General features: G+C 39.3%; 1 protein-coding gene across 2 annotated transcripts in view; it reads left to right on the top strand.

Moving 5' to 3' along the window:
- The window catches only part of TRIM44 (tripartite motif containing 44), a 108,664-nt gene that overhangs the window by 898 nt on the left and 84,403 nt on the right, over positions 1-23,363 (top strand). For both annotated transcript variants that reach the window (XM_038563026.1, XM_038563027.1), the window contains exon 2: positions 20,340-20,417. In XM_038563026.1, coding sequence (XP_038418954.1) covers positions 20,340-20,417 — 78 coding nt within the window. The remainder of the gene's footprint in view (positions 1-20,339; positions 20,418-23,363) is intronic.

Here is a 23,363-nt window from a genome sequence, read left to right as displayed (position 1 = left end):
GGTCTCCGGATCCCGGTTAAGCGTTCCTCGGGAGGTCGGACCCCGTCCGCGTAAGCTGGTGCCCGCCGCAGCGTGTCATCCCGTTGCGACCAGAGCGCCTGGACCTCTTGCCAAGGCCGTCCCGTTGCCTACCTGAAACCATGGGAACCCGTGGTGCAGCCAGGCCGAGGCAAGCAGGTGGTTCCTCCGTAGGGAAGGGAGACCTCCCCCACCCCCAGCTCCAGGTGGTCTTTTCGGTGTTAAAGTCATATGTGGGGGATCACCCAGCGGTTCAGCGCCTGCCTTTGGCCCAGGGCGTGATCCTGAGGACCCGGGATCGAGTCCCACGTCGGGCGCCCTTCATGGAGCCTGCTTCTCTCTCTGCCTGTGTCTGCCTCTCTCTCTGTGTGTCTCTCATGAATAAATAAAATCTTGAAAAAAAAAGTCATATGTGCCCCTAGTGCCGCCTTATTATTATTTTTTTTTTAAGATTTTTATTTATTTATTCATGAGAGGCAGAGACAGGCAGAGGGAGAAGCAGGCTCCATGCAGGGAGCCCGATGCGGGACTCGATCCCAGGACACCGGGGTCACGCCCTGGGCCGAGACAGATGCTCAACCGCCGAGCCACCCAGGTGCCCCCACCCTCCCATGCCCCCTGCCTTTTAGGGTCTTCCTGTGTGATCATTGTCTGCAAAGGAGGCTGAGAGGTTTGGAGACGAACTTGGAATGGGAATGGGAGTTCCTCTGTCTTCCATCTTTGGCCTGAGGGCGGGACCTTTATATATCTTGGACCTTGCAGATCCCCTGGAACAGTGTTTTTGGAAAGTCGTAGACGTCAATAAATATTCGTTCAGCCAACGAGCTTGCAAGTGATTTGCCTTTTATCTATCTGTGGGTGTTTGTAGTCCGTGAGGGGAGTTGCTGGAGTTCACCCCGGAGGAAGCTTGAGCAGAGTGACCAGTTCATCAGTGAATGTTGTCATTATTATGACAACTCTTAACTCCCCTAAAGCTGTCTTGCAATGACTGGCCTTAGGATAACAAATACTTTGTTAATGAAGATCTCCTGTGTTGAGCTTTTTCCCTTTTTTTATTGTAAAATGCACAAAGTGTATACAAATATAAGTACAGGCTAACTCAGAATTACAAAGCAGATTCTGATGCGACCTCTACCCAGATTAAGACACAATATTAGTAGCAGTATTGAAGAGCTGTGCCCTTTCCAATTATAACCGTTTCCCTTCCCCACAGGTAACCATTTTCTGGATTTCTGTGGTGATATTTCCTTGCTTATCTCTATATTTTTGCCACATATGTATGGATTCCTAAACTTGTTTGAGTTTGATTCAGTTAATGTTGTACTATGCATTCTTTTCATTTTTTTTTCATTATTGTGTTTGTGAGATTTTATCCAGTGGGTAGCTGTGGTTTGTTCATTTTCATTGTTGTGTAGAATTCCGTTTTATGACTGTGCTACAAGTCACCTATTCTATCAGTGATGAGTTGGGGACTTCCAGATTCTGAGGTTTCTGCCTCTTATAAAATGTTGATACAGATACTCTTATTCATGTCTCCTGGTGAAGGTCTACATATATTCACACGGAATGTAAACCTAGGAGTGAAATTGTTGGCACAGACTGTGTATATCTTAAATAGTACCAGATACTGCCAACTATTTTCCAAAGTGGTTGTACCAGTTTGCGTTGCCAGGAAGAGTGTATGAGAGTCCTGTTCTGTATCTTCAGCGCTTGCTATTAGAGAATTTAAAATTTTTGACATTTTTGTGAATATGTGTGGAATCTTCTTGTGGTTCAAATTTGCATTCTTCTAGTTACTGAAGACTTTTTGTGTCTTTTGTATCTTTCCTTTTGTGCAATGCTCCATTCAGTTGTTTTTTTTTTCTCATTTTTTTAATTAGGCTTTTTCTCATTAATTTATAGAAGTTTATATACTTCATTGTGGCTTCTTTGTTGTTTCTGTGGGTTGCAAATATCTTCTGATCTGTTTTTTAAAAATTGTGCCTTGAGGGCAGCCCAGGTGGCTCAGCGGTTTAGCCCCTCCTTCAGCCCAGGGCGTGATCCTGGAGACCCAGGATCCAGTCCCACGTCAGGCTCCCTGCATGGAGCCTGCTTCTCTGTTTCTCCCTCTGTCTGTGTCTCTGCCTCTCTCTCTCTCTCTCCTCTCTGTGTATTCTAATGAATAAATAAATAAAATCCTTAAAAATATATAAAAATTGTGCCTTGAGTAGAAGCTCTTCATTTTAATGTAGTAGAATTTATCAGCAATTGCCTTTATTGTTAGTGCTTTCTTGTTCCACTTAGTATTGATTTTCCTATAATGGACGTAGGGGCTCATTTCATTTTTTCCTTATATAGGTAGCCAATTGCTCTAGCAGCATTCATTGAAAAGCCTGTCTTTTCTACATGGATCTGCTGTGCCACCTGTCCATATGCCTGTGAATGTGCTGCTTGGGTCTTCTATTCTGTACCATTGATCTGTCAGTGTATCTCTGTGTGAAAAACATGTTTTCTTAGTTACCATAGCTTTGTAACATGTCTTAATGTCTGGTAGAGCAACTTCTTCTAGAAGAGTGTCTTAGCCAGTCTTGGCCTTTTACAGTTCTTAGAAGCATACTCTAAAGTTATATTAAAAAGCGTGCAGAACTTCTTTGTATTGTATTGAGTTTGTAAACCAGTATATAGAGAATCAACACCATTATAAGATATAGTCTTCTGATGCATTATTTTTTTTTAATTTTTTTTAAATTTTTATTTATTTATGATAGAGAGAGAGAGAGAGGCAGAGACACAGGCAGAGGGAGAAGCAGGCTCCATGCACCGGGAGCCCGACGTGGGATTCAATCCCGGGTCTCCAGGATCGTGCCCTGGGCCAAAGGCAGGCGCCAAACCGCTGCACCACCCAGGGATCCCCTGATGCATTATTTTTTAGATCTAAATTGCCTCATGATAAAGTTTTATAATTTTTTTTTCTGAAAGATCTTGTACATCATTGTGAAATTTATTCATGGATACTTAAGATTTTTAGTGTATTGTAAAAAATTTAAAATTTTTGTTTCCTAAGCGTATATAGGGATGTGATTAAATTCTATGTATTGATTTTTGTGTTAAGATGTCTGCTGAATTCTCACAAATACTCTAATAATTAATGTGTAGATTCATTCGACATACATGACCAAGTTATCTGCAGAGAGGGACAGTTTTTGTTCTTTCCAATCCTAATATGTGTCTTTTTCTTGCCTTACTGCTTTAGATAGGACATCTAATATAATGTTGAATAGAAGTGATAGTGAGTATTCTGGCCTTGTTCTAATTGATGAATAATTTACAACATTTCATACATACATGTGATAGTATTTTTTACCCCACAGATATATTTCATCAGATTAGAAAAATTCCCTTTTAATCCTAATTTAAGAGTTTTTCTTAATATTGAATGGATGTTGAATTTTGTCAAGTGGTTTTCCTGCATCTTTTGAGGTGTTCATTTGATTTTACTCTTTTACTATGTTAATGTAGTAAATTATGTTAATTGGCTTTTTAAGTAAAAAAATCAGTTATGTTCACATGTCTCAAAGTCTCTCACCTTTGTCCTTTTCACCTGGTTTCTTCCCCAACAACTATTTATTTGTAACCACTTTTATTAATTTTTTTGCTCATCTTTCACATGTTTTTTCTTGTAGTTGTACACAAAAATACAGGGCTGTGCATATGTGTGGTCTTATTTCCATCCCTGCATATTGTTATATTTTACAGTTAAGGCAACTTTGCATTTCTGGGATAAATACAACTTGGTCATGATGAAGTATCTTCTTGTTTTTAAATTTGGTTTATTAATAATTTATGTAGGATTTTTTCATTTATATTTATGGGAGAAATTAGCTTGTAAATTTTCTTCTTTGTACTGCCCTTATGAGATTTTGCGATCAAGGTTACGTTGCCTTCATAGTATGAGTCACAGTGTATTGCTTCTCACATATTTCCTCTATTTTAATGGAAGTGTTTATATAAGATTGGTATATTTTGAATAAAGGGGAAAGGAGAAAAAAATAAGTAGGAAATATCAGAAAGGGAGACAGAACATGAAAGACTCCTAACTGAGAAACGAACTAGGGGTGGTGGAAGGGGAGGTGGGCGGGGGGTGGGGGTGACTGGGTGACGGGCACTGAGGTGGGCACTTGACAGGATGAGCACTGGGTGTTATTCTATATGTTGGCAAATTGAACACCAATAAAAAATAAATTTATATATAAAAAAAAACTCCAAACTAGAAAAAAAAAAAAAAGATTGGTATATTTCTTTCTAGGATGATCAGTAGAACTGACCATGGAAGCTGTCTGGACCTGAAAAAAGAATTTTGTTACTTTGTTTTCTGTAGTATTTTTGATTATGGATTCAATTCTTTAACGGTTATAGGTCTAAATTATCTATTTTTCCTTAGGTCAGTTTTATTAAGTTACATTTTTCCAGAAGTTTGTCCATTTTATTCAACTTTTCAAATATATTAGTGTAAATTTGTGAATCCTGTTCTCTCTCTCTCTTTTTTTTTTTTTTAGATTTAATTAATTTATTTATGAGAGAAACAGAGCCAGAGACACAGGCAGAGGGGGAGAAGAAGGCTCCATGCAGGGAGCCCGATGAGACACTCGACCCTGAACTCCAGGATCACGCCCCAAGCCGAAAGCAGACACTCAGTGCTCAACCAGGCGTCCCTTTTTTTTTTTGTTTTGTTTTGTTTTGTTTTTTTTAGAAACCCTATCCTCTTTTATCTTTCTTCATACCATAGCTATTTTCTTTATTCCTGTAAGAACAGTAAGCATGTTGATCATAATCTGTCTTTGGTAATTCTAGTATGTAGAGACTTGGTGGATCTCCTCTGCTGTTGTTTTTGATGGTATTTTTCAATGTTTCTTGATTTCCTTTTGTTTGCATAGCTCTCTGTTGACTTTGAAAATTTATTTGTGGGGATTTCCCAAGCCTTGGCATGAAGCTGTATTCTTCGAAAGAGGATTGAGTTTGCTTGTGCTAAGGCCCGAGAATACAATTTGTTTAGAACCCCCTTAAAGTAAATGAATTGCTTGAGATTTCTTGGACCAGATTTTCGGGAGGTACCTGCCTATGTTTACAACTAATTAAAGATTTCACTTTCATCCAGCCCTGCAGTTCCCTACCTCCTTTGTTCAGCTCCAAGGCAACACTCCCACAGTCTCCTTCAGAGGGTGAGACAGTGGCACGTTTAGTTTAGTTTGTCTTTACTCTAGAGTTTTACTCTTTAACAGGGGCAAGAGCATCCCAAGTCTCTGTGGCAAGGATCTCTTTTATTTTATTTTATTATTTTTTTTTTTGTGATTTGTTTTTTTAATTTATGATAGTCACACAGAGAGAGAATGAGAGAGAGAGAGGCAGAGACACAGGCAGAGGGAGAAGCAGGCTCCATGCACCGGGAGCCTGATGTGGGATTCGATCCCGGGTCTCCAGGATCGCGCCCTGGGCCAAAGGCAGGCGCTAAACCGCTGCGCCACCCAGGGATCCCCAAGGATCTCTTTTAAATGTCTTGTTCTAGGGCAGCCCGGGTGGCTCAGCAGTTTAGTGCCACCTTCAGCCCAGGGCGTGATCCTGGAGACGCGAGATCGAGTCCCATGTCAGGCTCCCTGCATGGAGCCTGCTTCTCCCTCGGCCTGTGTCTCTCATGAATAAATAAGTAAAATCTTAAAAAAAAAAAAAAAAAAAAAAATCTCTCATTCTGGGGGCATCTGGCTGGCTCACTTGGTAGAATGTCTGACTCTTGATCTCAAGGTTGTGAGTTCGAGCCCTATGTTGGGTGTAGACATTACTTAAAGAATAAACAAATTAAAAAAAATAAATCTCTCACCTCAGCCTGACATCAGCTTTGCTTTCTCTTACCTCCTCCTCTCCCACCTTACTGTACACCCCCTATGAAATGCACAGCCCAGTTTCTTGCAGATCAGTAAATGTCTTCGATCAAGAGTTGCTTCCCATAGTCTTCTTATGTTAATATTGGAACAGTATTGCTGACTAAACTGTGGACATTATTAGAATTTCACCAGTTTTTCCTGTAATGACTTTTGTACCAGGATCCTGTGGTCACATTACTTTTTTTTCTTTTTGCTCTTGATGACCTTGATAGTTTAGAGGAGTGCTAGCTAGGTCCTGGGTAGAATCTCTTAGTTTGGTTTTGTCTAATGTTTTTCTCATGTTGAAACTGGAATTAATGGGGTTTTGGGTGATATAAATTCTCTTTTTTTGCTTTGCTTTTTTTACTTAGCAGTATATCTTGGAAATCACTCCATAGATGTGTCTACTTATTTATTTATCTTTTTATAGTTACAAATACTCCATTGTATGTCATTCATTAAATTCTTAATTTATGATATTGTGTTTTTCAACTCTAGAATGCTTATTTGGTTATTTTTAAAAGATCTGTTTCTTTGAATCTTTTGGGGTCTGATTTTATGTCACATTTTCATAATTCTTCTCATGTCTCATAATTTTTCATCCAAAACTAGATGTTGTGTTTAAAAGAACTGTAGACATTAGACTAGTATTTTCTTTTTCTATCCCTGAGAAAGGTTATGCCATTTACTCTGTTAGGCAGCTAGGATGAGGGGCTGATTATTTTGATCCAGTAAAGATTTGAGCTTCAACAGAGCTTGGTTGCAGCTTTAATTAGTTTCAGTTCACTTTGGTTTCAAATGTTTTGAGGCCAGTGTACATTTGCTTATTGGAAGAAAGTAAAGCTCTTGGAGTATTAAAGTAGCACAGCATGATGATGGTGAGAGAACAGAGTCTTTGTTACACTGCATTCATTCAGCAAGTATTTATGGAGTATTGGCTGAGAGCAGGAGCTTCTAAGCATTGGGGATATAGCAGTGAGCATAATGGAACAAGTCCCTACTTCTGTTGGAGCTTACATTGTATTAGAAGGAAATAGAGAAAAACAAATTAGCAAGTAAACATATAATAAGTGTTAAAAATTAAAAATTTTTAAAATTGTATAGGATTAGATAGGGACAGAAAGTATCCTAACTCTGCCACATGCTTTTTGACATTGGGCAAGCTATGGAACAGTTTGGCCTTACTTCTATATCTCTAAAATGAGTATGAAGTTATGAAATAAAATAGGATTTTTGTTGAATTAAATGGTTTAGTTTTGATCAGACACTTTAACAATGCTTAACACATTGTAAGCTCTTAGTAAATGTTAGCTGCTATTTTATTATTAACATGAGGAGTCTGATGAAACCCAAGTTTTGAGAGGAATTTGTACTATGTATATATATATTTTAAAAACCATTTGGGCATTTTATTTTTATTATTTTTGAAAGCTTTTATTTATTTTAGAGAGTGAGCGAGCATGAGCTCGGGGTGGGGGGTAAAGGAAGAGGGAGAAGCCGACTTCCCACTGAGCAGGGAGCCCGGTGGGGCTCAGTCCCAGGACCCTGAGATCATGACCTGAGCCAAAGGCAGATGCTTAACTGAGCCATGCAGGCGCCCTGTACAATATATGTTTAGATAGCTTTGTGCCTCTCCAGGCTGTGAGTGGCTGGTATTGGTGGTAGAAGTTCAGGTCAAATTGTTGCCTTAGACTTGCTGACACTTAGAGTAAAGCAAACTTCAGAATGGGCAGAAAACCAAGGTGACTGTAGGGCAAGGGGGCCTGGGGAGAGGCAGCCTGCAGGCTGGGCCACGAGAACTAAGGTGAACACTGGAGGGACAAGATTAACACTTCATTCTTGCAGTGACTTTTAAAGTCCTGCCTCTCCTCCCATACTCTCTTTATTTCCTCTTCACTCCAGAGGATAGTGTTTCCAAAAGATTTTGTGGGTCCAAATTTGGATTGAACGTGTGTTCCAGCTTTTTCATAGAAATATAGTTACACAGCCCAAATTATGATCTCTCATCTGGGTTATAACCTCTCATCCAGATATTCAGGTTTCTCTTACCATAATTTCTGGCCCTGAAAATGGGTCATTGGGTCTGACAAAGGAACTTGATCAGGCTTATGGATTTATTCATATGAAAATTCTTATATTGTCAAGGGGATTTGCATTCATAGCTACGTTAATGAATCATTTTTGTTGGACAATAAAAGTGCAATTAGATGTTCTTAAAACTCTAGACCAGTAGTTTAAAAAACTGAACATAACCTACAGTAGAGGAAGTGTACTTTACATTGTAACCTTGTTTACATACACACACACTTTTAAATAACTCAGATGGAACACTATGCCTTGCCAGACACGATGTTTCTCTCTTTTCTCTTTTGGTTCTGTTAAAAAAAAAACTCTGGATTCTCACACTAAATTGCCTATATTGCACACTCATGGGTTGTGTCCTGTGACTTGAAAACTACATGTCTAGTGCACTACAGGGTCACTGAAGGAAAGGTAGAGTTATAAAATGGCTGAGAGACACGTGGTAGGCAGAGTTCAGCAAATACTTATGAGCATCTGTGGAGTTCTTAACATGGCTTTATTACGGACAGATCCAAAGGGTTTGAAGCCACACCCTTTGCCCTTGAGTGTGCCTTTAAGATGGGTATTTGGGGAGAAGAATCTTTGGTTAAGTGACATTGGAAACAACTGCCGAGAAGAGCTGAGGGAGCGCTAGTAGTAGCAGGGTGGTTAGAAGGATATAGGCATATGCTCAGAACAGCTGTGGCTCTAGAAGGACTGGAGATGGAGGTATGTCACTGCTGTATCCAATAATGGTCCATGACTCTGGTTCTTTAGTCAGCTCCTAAGAAGTAGCTCTGGAAGGAGGCAGGAGTTTGAAGGTCTGCCGAAAAATGTACTTATTTATATTATTTTTAATTATGTGAAAGGTTCGGGCTGTCTTCTAATAAAACCATGAAGCACTGGCTACAGAATGTTTCAGTGTCTTACTTGTTTAGAATAAGACAAGCTAAGACTAAGGTAAAGGGAATGACTTCCTGTCAGTTGGAGCAGCCCCATATGGTTCTCTGGAAAGTTTATGAGAGAGTCCTGCAGTTCCGGGATTCCCCATCTGAGTCTACCCTTCAAAACATACTTACTTAATTAACCTGTAATAAGTCTTGGAATTATACTGTGAAGAGGACAGACAAGGCCCTAGCTTTCATGGAGTTTACCATCTAGTTGAGGGGAAAGGTAATTTGGGATGGTAGTATGTAGTATGAAATCAGCAGGTCTTAGTTGTGAAAGAGTGAGTGGCATGGCAGCAGAGGGTTATATTTTGATGACGTTGTTGTGAGAAGTGTCTCTGAGCATATGACATTTGGGCAAAGACCTGAATTTATGAGACCTAGCAAAGATCTAGGAAAACTACTCTGTCATGTTACCAATTGAGTACTGTTTGCACAAAGTCCAGTGATACGTAGCAGACGATTGCTTTGATTCATACAACTTTTTATAAAGGGATGATTGGCTCTTGAAATGAGAAGAATAACATAATCCTAGCAGTTTTAATGTCCTGATAGCACAGGTGAAAATACTACCCTGTGAAGGGAATATGAGCTTGTGGGGAGGGCCTAGAGGCCTTCTGCAGGATTAAACAAAGGGGAAAAGCCATCTCATTATGTTTTGTTAAAGACATGGACTCTTTGTACAATCTTCATTATTAAAATTATACCTTATCTAAAAATTAGGAAATATTCTGGGAGAAAAGTGGCTAAAGTAGAAAGAATAGTGAATGCAAAGATTCTAAGGTAGAGTTGAACTCAGGGTATTGGAAGGACAACAAAAACATGAAGTAGAGAGGAGTGAAAGAGAAGTAGAAGGTAAGGTCAGCAATGTAAATAGTGTGTTTCTCACCTTGGTACCACATTTCTGAATCATCTGTGGAGAGCGATTCTTTAGAAAGTAGTTGTGATTGGTCCCATCCCATCCAGTTAAGTCAAAATCTCTGGGATATGTCAGGTATTTTGTAGACTGTACTTTTATTAGGATATGTCTCGTGTGCATCTCATGATTAGACTAGAGTTAGTGGTTGGGGAGGAAGACCACAGAGTTAAGAGTGCGTACTATCAAGATGACTTATGATTGGTGTCTAGGAGACTGAACAGATTAATAGCTGGTGCTTAGTATATACTACTTACGTGCTAGGCACTGTTCTGAGCTCTTTATACATATTCAATCATCATAACAATTCTAGAGGTACATTTTATCTTTTTAAAATATCATTTGAGAGAGAGTGCATGTGGGTGAACATGAGCAGGAGGGACAAAAGGAGAGGGAGAGAGAATCTCAAGCCGACTCTGCTCTGAGCACAGAGAGCCCAATGCAAGGCTCAGTCTTACCATCATGACCTGAGCTGAAACCAAGAGTTGGACGCTTAACTGACTGTGCCAATAAAGTGCCCTGAGGTACCTCTTCTTGGTATCTCTGTTTACAGAGGAAGGAAGCTGAGGCATAGGGAGATTACATAACTTGCCCAGGGTCATACAGTTGGAGCGTGGCAGAACTTAGGAGTCTTAACAGCTGATTCTTGGGAGTAAAGGTCCAAGCTTGTCCTTCTCTCTTCTCCCAAGAACCCAGTGCTCACTTTTTCTCTTCCCGGACCTTTTGATCAAAATAGAATAGATTAATGGGCATTTTATACTATTAGAGTATTGTTTCTCAGGGTAAGGTTGCGGATGTAGTAATCTGATTATTCTTAAACCCCTCTTAGAATAAAGGACTATGTGCCCAAAAGCTGTGGTACCAGCTTTTCTGGACTCTAGCCCACAATGTGGAAGTTGTTCTGCCTCTTCATTGGTGTACCCACCTTTTCTCCTCCTTTGCATCTGACCCAAAACTGAGAAGCCAGAGGTGGCTTGGTATCGGTTCTGTGTGTCTTCTGCTTGAACTTACAGTTCAGTCTGAGATGACCAGCTTGGTTTCATGTTCCTGTCCCTGTTGGTTCTACTAGTATCCAGAGCCTTAGTCTAACCTTGTGTGGCAGGAAGGAGCACAGATGCTCACGAACCTCTCAGAGGAAGGAACAGAATACATACAAGGAATAGGTGGAACGAAGCTTCGGTCCTGATACATAGGAGTTGGAATGGGGTGGGAAACATAGAACTCTGGTCCTGGGAGACATAAATCCTTTGTATGTATGTTTTGCTTTTGAGTTGTGTGTGAGAATTTTTTTGTGTGTGTATCACTGTCATAGGGATTAAGCCAATGTGGCATCAAAGAAAAAATATCAATATTGATGTCCTTTTCAGACATCCTAAACTGACGAATTAAGAAAACAAAAGCCTTCACATATGCTGCAGGCTCACTCCATAATGTAGGCCAGATAACCATATTCTTGTTGAACACTTAATCATATATTAAACTCACTTCTGATGTATTTAGCTAGTTTTTGATCAGGTGGCAGAGTAATCTGCTTTTCACTTGGATAGACTGTTAGAGAAAACACCTATCTTAATGTGTATACTATAGCATATAGGTAAGTTAAAGACTGGTATTTTAAGTTAATCTTATTTATCTGAATGATTTTTGAGCATTTATGGTGAGCTGTGTGATGAATATTGAGAATAAAGAAAAGTTTTTGACATCAGGAAACTTACAGTCTAATAGGAAAGATAGTCTTCAGGTGCTGATACGTGTATGAATGTTAGAGGAGAGGTGCAGTAGAGTGCTAAGGGGGCTCAAAGAAAAGAGAAATTAATATGAGTTGAAAACATGGAATCAGGAAAGATTTCTTGGCAGAAATGGTATTCAAGGTGGATAGGACAGATAAGATTTTACTAGGTAAACACAGACTAGACTGTTACGTAGCCCTCCTGTGTTCCTATAGCAGCAGCCTATATACAGTCACTGTAGCAGTAATTACAGTATACTACATCAGTGTTATTTCTTTCCATGTCTCATGTGGGTTATAAACTTTTCTAGGGCTACTACTGTATGTTATTTATCTTTGTGTTCCAAGTACCTAGCATAGTGCCTGTTGAGTAGTAGATGCATATTGGAGTAGTTGGTGAATATATGATGTGAAACATCTCATCTAGTTCTAGGGTGTCAATGAAGAACTGAAAGAAACAATATTGCATAATGATTTAGTGTATCAGTGTTTACATTAGTTTAGCTGCATCTAAAATAAGGAAATTATTCGGAAAAATCCAAAACAATAGCTACTCAAGCAAGATTATTTCTTTCTGTGTAAAAGAAGTCTGGATGTAAGCAGTCTAAGGCTGGTGTGGAGGAACTGTGATGTTATTAGGAATCTAGGCTCTTTCTCCCTCCTCTCTGTCACTCTTAGGTGTAGTCTTTGTCATGGACCAAGTTGACTACTGGAGTTCAGCCAGCGCATCAGAGTTCCAGGATAGCAGGCATAGGAAAGTGAAGAAGGGCACACCCCTCCATCTTAAGGAAATCCTCCAGAAGTTGCACACATTGCTGCTTATGTCTCATTGGCTAGAATTCAGTCCTGTTGGCCTTACCTAGTTGTATGGGAGACCAGGAAATCATCTTTTTTCCCAGGCTACAGTGTGTCCAGCTAAAAGCTGGCATTTGTTACTAAGAAAAAATGGGAGAAGGAATATGAAGAACCAAGCATAATCTTATGTAATTATGAACTTGGCTTGCAATATGAATTTGAGCATTTATTAGCTATATTATGTTGGATAATTCACTCAGCCTCTCTTGAGTCTTGGTTTCCTCATCTGTAGGATGAGCATAATAAAATTGTTTCTCCTTACTGCGTTATAGTGAGGAACAAACAAGATCATACATGTAAAGAGCTTAGCATGGTGCCTCCACGATAATAAGCCCTCAGCAATTGGTGGCACATTCTTATTACCATTAAAAAGCCATCTAAGGTTCTGTTCTGAGTTCAATTCCAAACCAGTTAGTCTGGCAGCAGTAGAAGTTCTGGACACCAAGTTTCTTTGGGTGAAAAGTGTTCAGCCCCCTCTCCTTCTGCTCCTTCTGCCTGCTTTATTCTGGTGGGTAGATAGGCTGGTGAAAAACTTGTCTTTGAGAAGAGGCTCCTGTATGTTTCAGTGTCCTGCTGGTGCCTTATGCACTAGCTAACCAAAACACAGCTGGTCCGTCTAATTTTAGGTTCACAAGTCTTGCTGGTTGTCCTCTTTAAATTCTGTTTTACATTCTGAACTGTGGGAAATTTTTATAGAAACAGAGGGGAGGCAGGGGCAATACACTCTTTACTTTCTGGTTAGAAAAGAGCCTCCATTTTCTTTCCAGTAGGCAGTCATGAGGAGAGGTATTATAGGCACCCCTCTGGTATCCTCTCTGCCCTTTGGGTCAGTGGGAACCCTGGTGGGATGTAACCTGTGTTGAGTGGTGGACTCTGACTTCACATGCTTGAAGTATGAAAATACTAATCTTCAGCTGAGCTGTTGGAGGTGGCATGTGTTTTAGAGTTAGGTTTAGAAAGACTTGGTAATGAGTTTCTCAGACCCAAAATGATTTTGGATCTGAGCAACTAACTATATAAAAGTAGTTGCCTGACATGAGAGTGGACTTGGAGCTGGAAAATCAACTACTGTTAGTAGAGAATTTTTGTACATGGCATGGTGATAAAAAATTTAGTTTCATTTTCTATTGACAAGGCCTTTGCTTTCTGATTTGGTTCCTTAGAAGGACTTGTTGTATATTCTATCTTTTAGTCCTTTTCCACTGTGTTTCCCAGAAAAACCTTTTGGTAAAAATAACAGAAAGTTGAGTTGAAATTTTTTTTTTTTTTTAAAGCATGTTACCAATATAAGGCCAATGGGATGGGGGGGAAAAAAAAAACAACCAAAACAGCCAGCCAGTATTCTTTCTGAACTCAGCATCTTCTGATTTTGTGTAATACAGAATTCAATATTTAGAAGCCAGTTTAGGATGTTTAAGTGATTAACATTTACATTTCTACAAATTACTGTTCTTTTGGTGCCCAGGTGGTTATTGGCATTAGACTAGACTAACTCCCATAAAACTACAGAGATACGGGCAGCCCGCGTGGCTCAGCGGTTTAGCGCCGCCTTCAGCCCAGGGCCTGATCCTGGAGACCTAGGATCGAGTCCCACGTCAGGCTCCCTGCATGGGGCCTGCTTCTCCCTCTGCCTGTGTCTCTGCCTCTCTCTCTCTGTCTGTCTCTCATGAATAAGTAAATAAATAAAATCTTAAAAAAAAAAAAAAAACTACAGAGATACTTCTTGTCAGAGATAAGAGTCGAGATACTTCTTATTCTGATGCTGCTTTCACCTACCATATTCCATCTTTGTTTTTGCCCCTCATACATTTTCAAAGGATATTTACATTAAAATGAGCTATATTACTTTTTTGTTTTGAGAGTAAATGGATGGACATGTGTTTAAGAGGTGTTCTTAACCCTTTTGAAGAGAGACAACCCAGCTTTCTGGTGTTCAAATACAAGGACCCTTAGAGGTAGAAAGCCTTCAGAATATGGCTTCCAATAACATTCCAGAACGTTACTTCGGATGTCTGTAGGGACCAGAAAGGTAATGTAAATGCAGAAAGCAAACCAGGGTAACCATAGGCAAACTGGAGAGAGCCTGCCCTGTGTAAAGTGGAAGCTGCTACTTAGCTTCAGCCAAGTGCTGCTGTGTGGGAATGGGAGCCCAGTATAATCACATCTTTCAGATTTTCAAAAGAAGCTAGAAATCTTTATTGTTTGTGTCTCCTGATTTTTAAATGTTAGTAACTAATTTAAAATTCCCTGTATGCTGTGTGGGATAACACTTCAAAATTCCAAAAAAAAAAAAAAGTTCTGTAGGCTGCAGCCTACAAATTTGTAGGTTCTGATTTGATCCATTTTATTCCTTAACAGATTGAGAAATAGAAATCCAAAGATATGAGATGACTTTTCCAGGCTCACATAGTAGTAAGTGGCAGAAGTAGGAATAGAATCTGGTTCTTTTTTCTCTGTATGCAATTATTTTTTACATGGAAAGTTAAACTTTTTTGGTACTTTGAGGAAAGCTAATGTCCCTTTCCCTAGAAAAAAGTGCATGTACCTTCCAAATTTCACATACAGTTTTAGGGGTTTCAAACTCCCTGAAATCTGTACATGAACACCAGGTAAAGAACCCTCTCTTCTACCTGCTGGTTCATATGTTTGCAGTGTAAAGGGAACAGTACTCCAATATTTATTTAAGCAAACTCAACATAGGCGCTGAAGAAGCCATAGGTCTGTCCTCCCTTCCTCACTCCCAACTTTATGTATACTAAATTTTATTAGACTAGGACTATAATTTAGCTAAGTCTGAGAGCCTCCTACTACTGTCTGTAATACCAGTCCCTCCAATCATTTCTTCCGGGTCTTTTATATATATGTGTGTATATATATAAAAGCGTGTGTGTGTGTGTGTGTGTGTGTGTGTGTGTGTATCCCATGGAGAGTAATAGTTCTGTTTTTTTTTTTTAGTTTTCATTTATTTTTTTAGATTTTATTTATTTGACGGAGAGAGGGTACAAGCAAGGGGAATGGGAGCAGGAGAAGCAGGCTCCTGACTGAGCAGGGAGTCCAATGCAGGGCTCAATCCCAGGACCCTGGGTTCATGACCTGAGCTGAAGGCAGATGCTTAATGGACTGAGCTACCTAAACATTCCTAGTTTTGTGGTTTTTTTTTTTTTAATAAGTAATATTTATAGTTTGTGTCCTTTTGCAAGTTAAAAAAATTTCATTAAGTCTTGCCTTTTATCCAGGTACATAACAGATCTACTTCATTCTTTTTTTTTTTCTATATTCCATATTTTGTTGATTCCAGAGCTTATTTAGCCACCCACTGTTGATGGATGTTTAGAATATTTCCAGTTTGTTTAGTACTACAAACAGTGCTACCGTAAATATTTCTGTGCATGCCTTCTTAACACATGTACTAGGGTTTCTTAAGGGGATGAAGAGAGAAATGGACTGGTGAGGCATGTGATTTCAGAGTAGATTCATCATTTTGTATCAGCAACATATGGAAGTCCCTAGTTTCTCCAAAGCCCCTCATCATTTGATATCAATCAGAACACTTTTTTCAATATAATGGATAAGAAATATATTAATTGCTAGTAAATTTGAGCATCTTTTACGTCTTTTCGTATGTTTATTAGCCATTCTACATTTCTGTTATGTTCATATCCTTTGTTTGGATTTCTTTTGGGCTTATTTGACTTTTTCTTATTTAAAAGAATTTCTTTTGTATTCTCTTATGTATTTTTGACACCAGTCTCTTCTGTTGTATATATTATAAATCTTTTTCAAAAAAAAAATCTTTTTCATTTGGATCATTCTAATCCTGGTTTTGCTGCTAGCTTTGTGATTGGGGGGCATCATTTGACTTCCACAGAATCGTTTTTGACCATTGTAAAGTGAGAATACACCACCTCTTAGTTACTGTGCTATTGTGAAATGCCACTGACAGAGTATATGAGCCCTGTGATTTTTAGTTTCCTTGTTTGATTTCCATGAGCCATTTTCTCAGCTGTGAAATGTGAATACACTAGTTTTTAGGTTTATTGTGAGATGCCAATGAAAGAACATATAAAAGTGCTTTGGAGAATAAAGAACAACTTCAGGTGTAAGATATTTTGTCCTTTCTTTGGCTTTGTTATGACTCATCCCTAGGAGTTGGCTTTTGTGAAGCAGGCTACATCTTCACAGATTAGTCAAACTCTGAGAGGTAGGTGTCATAACATACCACTTGTCTCTTTTTATTTTACACTCTTTCAGGGCACGAAAGAGTTGTGTAAACAAGATCTGTTCCATTGAACTCCTGTGTTCTTGGAAGGTATTGGGTGGGATCGAGATGGAGAAGAGCAATATCAGGAGACTCTCACTTTGCTACTCATAATGCTGGCCACAAGGGCTGACACAGTAGAATCTGGACATTTATGGAACCAAATGTCTACAAGGTTAGAATTAGCCCGCCCTTTGTTACTATCGTGGTCCACCTCTCAATTAGAACACAGGTTTCAGAGGCAGTTGTTCTGTTCTACCATACTAGGGAAGTGGGAAGGTGTAATTTCCTATCCTGGTTACCTTTTGACTGATGACTGCCCTTTGAAAACAGATAATTAACTAAAACATGATACTACCCTATGCTCTGGGGACACTCAAACTCAGATACCACCTTAGACCTGGATAACCCTGCGCCCCTAACCCTGTATGCTGCATGCTTTAGAGGGCCATGCCCATCCCCTCCTTAACAACTCTCCAAGCACCCAGGATCCAAGAATTACCTGACAGAATGTCTTGAACCTGCTTTTGAGGCCTGCAGAGCCTCTTTCTGAGTCTGTCCTCCCAAAGATGGATCAAGCCATTGGACCCTACCCCTGCTGGTGTACATTACTAGGTCCCAGATGTGGCCAAGGGTGACTGCTTAGTACACCCAGAGCTTGGATGGACTAGCTTGAACATCTGTGTACAAGGCTTCTTGAGGTGCAGGAAGGGATTGGTGTGTGGGGAAAGAAGGGAAGTGAATCTGAGGCCACGGTCTTCCACTTGTACTTTTGCCTCAGCCTGCAGCATGGGAGGGAGGTCTGCCCAGTGAAGCCTCTCCTTTCTGACCATTTGCTTATTTTATGGGTAAAAAAAAGAAGCCATTAGGAAATGTTTTCTTCACTACCTATTTAGAAACCAACTATAGCTGACTCAGTATAGACCCCAGTTAATCTGAGAATAATTCTCAGAGGGTGTGTGTGTGTGGGGGGGGATGGGTGAATTTCCTGGAGGGAGAATATCAGTGCATCTCCCTCTGTCTCTCCCCTGGGTCGGCATTGCTGCTGATGCGTGGTGAAAAGGAGGGAGGATTCTGCTGACACACTGTATTTTTATGAAAAAAAGGCTAAGGGTTCCCTTATCTCTCCACACAAGGCACATCTGCCTGCAAACGTGCTGTCTGCTTCTGAGGGATTCCTTCATTGTTCTATTTCTTTTCCGAATGTTTTAAGGCACAGTTTTGGTGCATTCCTTTCTTTTTTCTAGAGCCAGGGGGGATGTCAAAATCTATCAGGGCTCTTGCTGAAGAGCTTAAAATGGGCGCTGGCAGCTGGGATGTGGGGGAAGAGAGCTTTCCAGGGACAAGTGACCTGCTTGTTCAGCCAATGAGAAGCAGGTTACAGAAATGATATCACCAGACAGGCTTTATTGTCTGATCATCTCATAAAAGCAGGATTGTGTCTGGCAAACTTAACCCTTTTTTAGGTACTTCGGGTCTCACCCACTCTCTGGTATGTGACCTCTGGATTCCTTTTCCCAGCTGTCTGCGGTGAGATCACAGAGATTAAAGATTTAAATTGGTGATGAAATTTGAAGACTTGTAAACCATCATTTTGAAACTACAAATTATTAAGAATATTATTTAGAACCCAACCCCAGCTAGAGTGGGAATGTCAACTACACTGTATATAGAGACACATCTGAAGCAGCTACCAGCCTAGTCATTTTATACCAAGCTTTTACTGAATAGATTTGGGAGAAAAAAGGACTTAGAAAATAAGACTGAGCCTGTGGTCTATTTTAATATACATAAACTGGTCTTAGTAATAATTTCCTGTTTTAGAGGAGTTGAAATTGGTTCTGCAAATTTGGAAAATATTACTGATTTTGAGACCAATTTTGAGTAACATATTTGTGGTGTTTGTTGATATTGTACCTCTTGATTATCCATTCCTCCATAAAATGACAGTCCTTTTACTTCCTCATGCTTCCTTTTCATCACTGAGAAGATGTGGGTAGTGAGTCCACACAGGAGTTGAGATAAGAGAATAAACTAATTTATGTGATTTTGGAGTGTGCTACACATGTGTATTGTAATTAGGTCATTCATGTCTTTTTTTTTAAGATTTTATTTTATTTATTCATGAGAGACACAGAGAGAGAGAGGCAGAGACATAGGCAGAGGGAGAATCAGGCTCCCCGCTGGGAGCCCGATGTGGGACTCCATCCCAGGACCCCGGGGTCATGACCTGGGGTGAAGGCAGATGCTCAGTCACTGAGCTACCCAGGGATCCCTAGGTCATTTATGTCTTAAGATTGTATATTTGTTCAACAGACTATTTCAAACCCTTCTTTATGCTGGGCACAAATACAGAGATAGAAGCCATAGTTCTTACCCTTAAGGAGTTTAAAACATCATGAGGCAGATAGACAATAATAAAAATTCTAATGAATCTGTTACATTTACCATGTTCCAGGACCTTTTCTGAGCACCATAATGTATATTGTTAGTTCATTTAATTTTACTATAACCTTATGAAGTAAGTAGTGTTATTAGCTTCATATTACACATAAATAAAAGCATAGAGAGACTAAATGACTTTCCTAAGGTCACACAACTAGTGATAGAGTTGGGACTTGAATCCAGGCTGTGTGGCTCTAGAGTCTATTCCCTAAATCTTTGTTGACGATACAGTAATTACTAGCTCTATATATTTTTGGAGGACTTGAAATGTGATTTAAGTTAAATTGGGCTGTGTATGTGAAATACACACTAGATTTCAAAGACTTAGTATGAAAAAATGTATCAACTATCTCGTTGAAATCACGTTGTAGTGATAATATATTGGATATACTGAGTTAAGTACAATCTATTGGAATTAATTTCACTTTATTTTCGTGGCCATTAGAACACTTAAAACTATATACGTGGCTTGCATTTGTGGTTTACATTTTTCTTGGACTGTGCTACTCTAAATTGTTACAGTGCAGTAATAATAATAGGCATTTATTGAGCACTTACAAGGCGCCACATATTGGGCAATGCCTTGACACTGTTCCAGTTAAGCCTCAAAATAACCCTACTTATTATCCACATTTTATAGAAGGGGCATGAGGTTTTGAGAAAGTCAGTAATTTACCCGAGATTCATCAACTAGTTATGGCAGACCCCAAATTTGAAACTTTTTATGTCTGACTCAAAAACCTGTATTCAACCATCCTACTGTAATATCATTTCCAATTAAATCTTGAAGCATTTTCTTTGTTTTTATTTCTGTAAGAATATTTAATACTGCATATTTCTGTATTTGGTATGTAGAAGTTCAAAATAAAAATCACTATGTCATAAAATGGACATCCTAGATCAAAACCTCTTTTTCAGAGCCTCAGCCCTCAGTGAACATTGGCACAGTTGAAGATGAAACAGTGAGTCAGCCTGTACAAATTGCATTTAATTTTCATTCCAATAATTCTCTCAGGTCACTGGGCAATTTATATCCCAACCCTCTTTGTCCAATAGAGAGAGGAAGAGGGGCAATGCAAGCTTTTCTTATTCATCTGGTTTTCTTGGCTAATAAGAAAAAATGGTTTTCCATTTCATTGTCCCATGAAATATACTGTCTGTGTTTGAGAGAGCAACAAAATGCTTTCTAATGACCCCTTACTTTTCTTTCTTTTAGAGCAAAGACTCTGGCGGACTGAAGGCGGCTATGATAGAGTTGGTGGAAAGGTTAAAGTTCAAGAGCTCAGATCCAAAAGTACGTATTGTTTTGGAATTGATTGGGGGTTGGTACTCCAATTACGTCTTTCTCCTTGAGCTAAGTTCTAGGGATGTTAATGATCATCTATCTGAGCATTGCATTGAGATCTAATTAAGCCTGCCTATCAGAAGCAGTGTTCTAATATGCCTAGAGATAAGTCATCTGTTTTTTCCCTTCTCTATTTTATGATTTACAACGTATAACCATTAATTGTTTTCCCTGAATTGCATTTTTAATCTTCCTTTAACGGGCCTTTGAGATAACTGTCCTCTGTGTCCATTAAACCCAGCCAAAGGCATCTAAGGTACTGATCAGCTTAATGCTGGAGACTGGAACAGGCTCCAGACCCATCCAGTTGGTGTTCAGCACTAGTGTCTTGTCTCTCTCTTACTTAGAGGAACCAGCTGCCACTGCAAATGCTTTTATCCTCATGACCTGGAGTCTGGTCTGGGAAATGGTTTCAGCTTCCCAGTTTTCTTTGCAAGATGTTGAGAGCTAGAAGATTGATATTCTGGGAGACTCCATTACCAGGGTGGGGGGTGGACTGGGAACTGAACATGCCGGAGGGATTATGACTAACACAGCCTCCCTTCTCCTACCCAGAGACTTACTGTGGCACTACTTGGTATTGGTGCCAACTGGCTCTGCCTGAAAGTCAAAGCCTCTTGAAAATAAATAGGGATAGGAGCACAATTTTGTTTGACTTTTTCTATGCACCCCCCTTCTTATTTTGAATATTTTTTTTTTTTAAGAGTTCTTCATATGGGGAAAAGACTAGCATTTCTTGAGTACCCACTGAGAGAGCCAGGACACTGTGCTAGGAGCCTTATATATCATTTGAACAAAATGTGGTAAAATACACATAATGAAATTTACCACTTCAACTATTTTTCAGTATATAGGTTAGTGGCATTAACTATTCACATTTCTGTCCAACCATTCCCACCACCATTCCATTTCCAGAACTTTAGTCATTCTAAACTGAAACTCTGCCCATTAAACACTAACTTCTTTCTCCCCTTTGCTCTTATGTACTTGTGATTTTTGCAACAACTTGGTAAAGTAGCTTATTCCCATTTTATTGATAAGGACACTGAGGCTTAGAGAGGTAGGGTTATTTGCCCCAAATCTAGTATAATTTAGAGCTGGGATCCAAATTGACTCCATTGCCTGTGCTCTTTCTTTTATGTCATGCTGCAAACCAAGCACTGAGGTTCATCTCCTTTCTACCATCTAATTACCTTGCACCCTGATTTTCTGATCTGAAGCACTATTAGGCAGAGCCACAGATAATAACAGCTTTTCAAAAGGTGGCTACAGTCTCCAATCTACAAAATATCTTTCTCTCCATATAGCTTTGAAAGTATTGGGAGGTTGGTAATATCTCTAGTCTTCTGGTGTATTTAGGGCTGCAGAGACAGAGAATATCTTGATAGAAAAACAATTGTGGTAAACTTTATCAATTTTCTTAGCTCCAAGTAGAAAGCCCCCCTGGTATAAGTAGTTTTCCTTTAGTGAAGATGAAGTAATTAATAAGGATTACTGAAAGTTTTTTGTTTGTTTTTGTTTTTTTACTGAGTTTTTCTGGTTTCTGGGGCAACAGCTATCCTGAAGGAGACAACTGTATTTTCTGTTTCTGCCACACCCACATGCTTGTAGGCAGTGAAGAGCAAGAGGATGTATACAGATTACACTGAGTGGCTTCTGTGAATGATGATAATACAGGTAAAGTGCTTTGGGGTCCTTTGTGAATGCATGGAGTGCTTCTAATAGGAAACTTGCCAGAGGTGAAATAATTGAATGGTCCCTTGAGAACAACTCATGGAAGCCTCAGGATTTTCCCATGATGCATCATGAGCTAAAGGATGTTTGTTAGGACTAGACTTGATCTCAGATATATACATTCACACTCACCTCTTTTATCTTCTCTTTATTTTGTCCTGGATTATTTCCACCATTCTACTTTATTTTCAGGCCTTTTTCTGGTCTGCCATATGCATATACTGTTTAAACATGGAGCCAGCTTGAAGAAGGACCAATGTAATTGCAGAATGACTGCCAATCACAAACAGGGAGAGAGGGTGGTGGAAAATGGGATACTATATATATATATAATTTTTGCAACAAATAAATAGTTGTCTCCCAAGAGAAGTTTTTAGTCTGTTCTGCTTTCCCTTAGAACCCCACCATCCCTTTTTTAAGTTGGCCTATTTAAGAAAGGCAGAATCTGTCAGGCTTTATGACCTGTCGTTTCCTGGCACAGGAGCTTTTCATAGAAGCACTGATTTGAGTCATGGAGCACTGAGCACTATCTCTGCCTCACTTCTTCTAGAATTCCCTAAAGCATCACAAAGCTTCATTAGTCCAGACACTGAAATCTGTTGGGGACTGAGTTAATTTTTACCTCTGAGTTTTGTCAGAGAGGAGTGTGGATCAGATTAACCATTTTTAAAAATTATAAAATAATATATGCTTAAAGATTAAAAAATACAGCTATCCATGAAGGAAAAGTCAAATATATTTTCCCCAAGCTAACCACTATTAAAGTTTGATATTTAACCTTCTAGACATTTTTCCATGTGGAAATATACTTCTAAGAATTTTTACAAGAATTACACTATACCTGTGGTTTTATTACACAGAATATCTTGGACATTCTTCTGTGTCAATAATGTAGACTTAATTCTTCTTAATGAGAAGCCACATTTTGTCCAAAATATTTGTCAGATGCCTTTTTTCTTTCAGACTAGTGGTTCTTAACCTTAATGTTCGTAAAAATCACCTAGAGGACTTATAAACTACAGAGTGCTGGGCACATCCCCACAGTTGCTGATTCAGTGGTTCTGGGGTGACTAGAGGCCATGCTGATCCTGGTGATTTTCCTTCCCTCTTATTTTGATTTTTTTTTTTTCATTCCTTTTAGCAAATGGCCAGAAGAGCCCT

Source organism: Canis lupus, chromosome 18 (genome assembly GCF_011100685.1).
Source record: "Canis lupus familiaris isolate Mischka breed German Shepherd chromosome 18, alternate assembly UU_Cfam_GSD_1.0, whole genome shotgun sequence".
Taxonomy (NCBI): Eukaryota; Metazoa; Chordata; class Mammalia; order Carnivora; family Canidae; genus Canis; species Canis lupus.
Note: the sequence above shows the minus strand (reverse complement) of the source record. Positions and strands in the feature narration are given on the sequence as shown.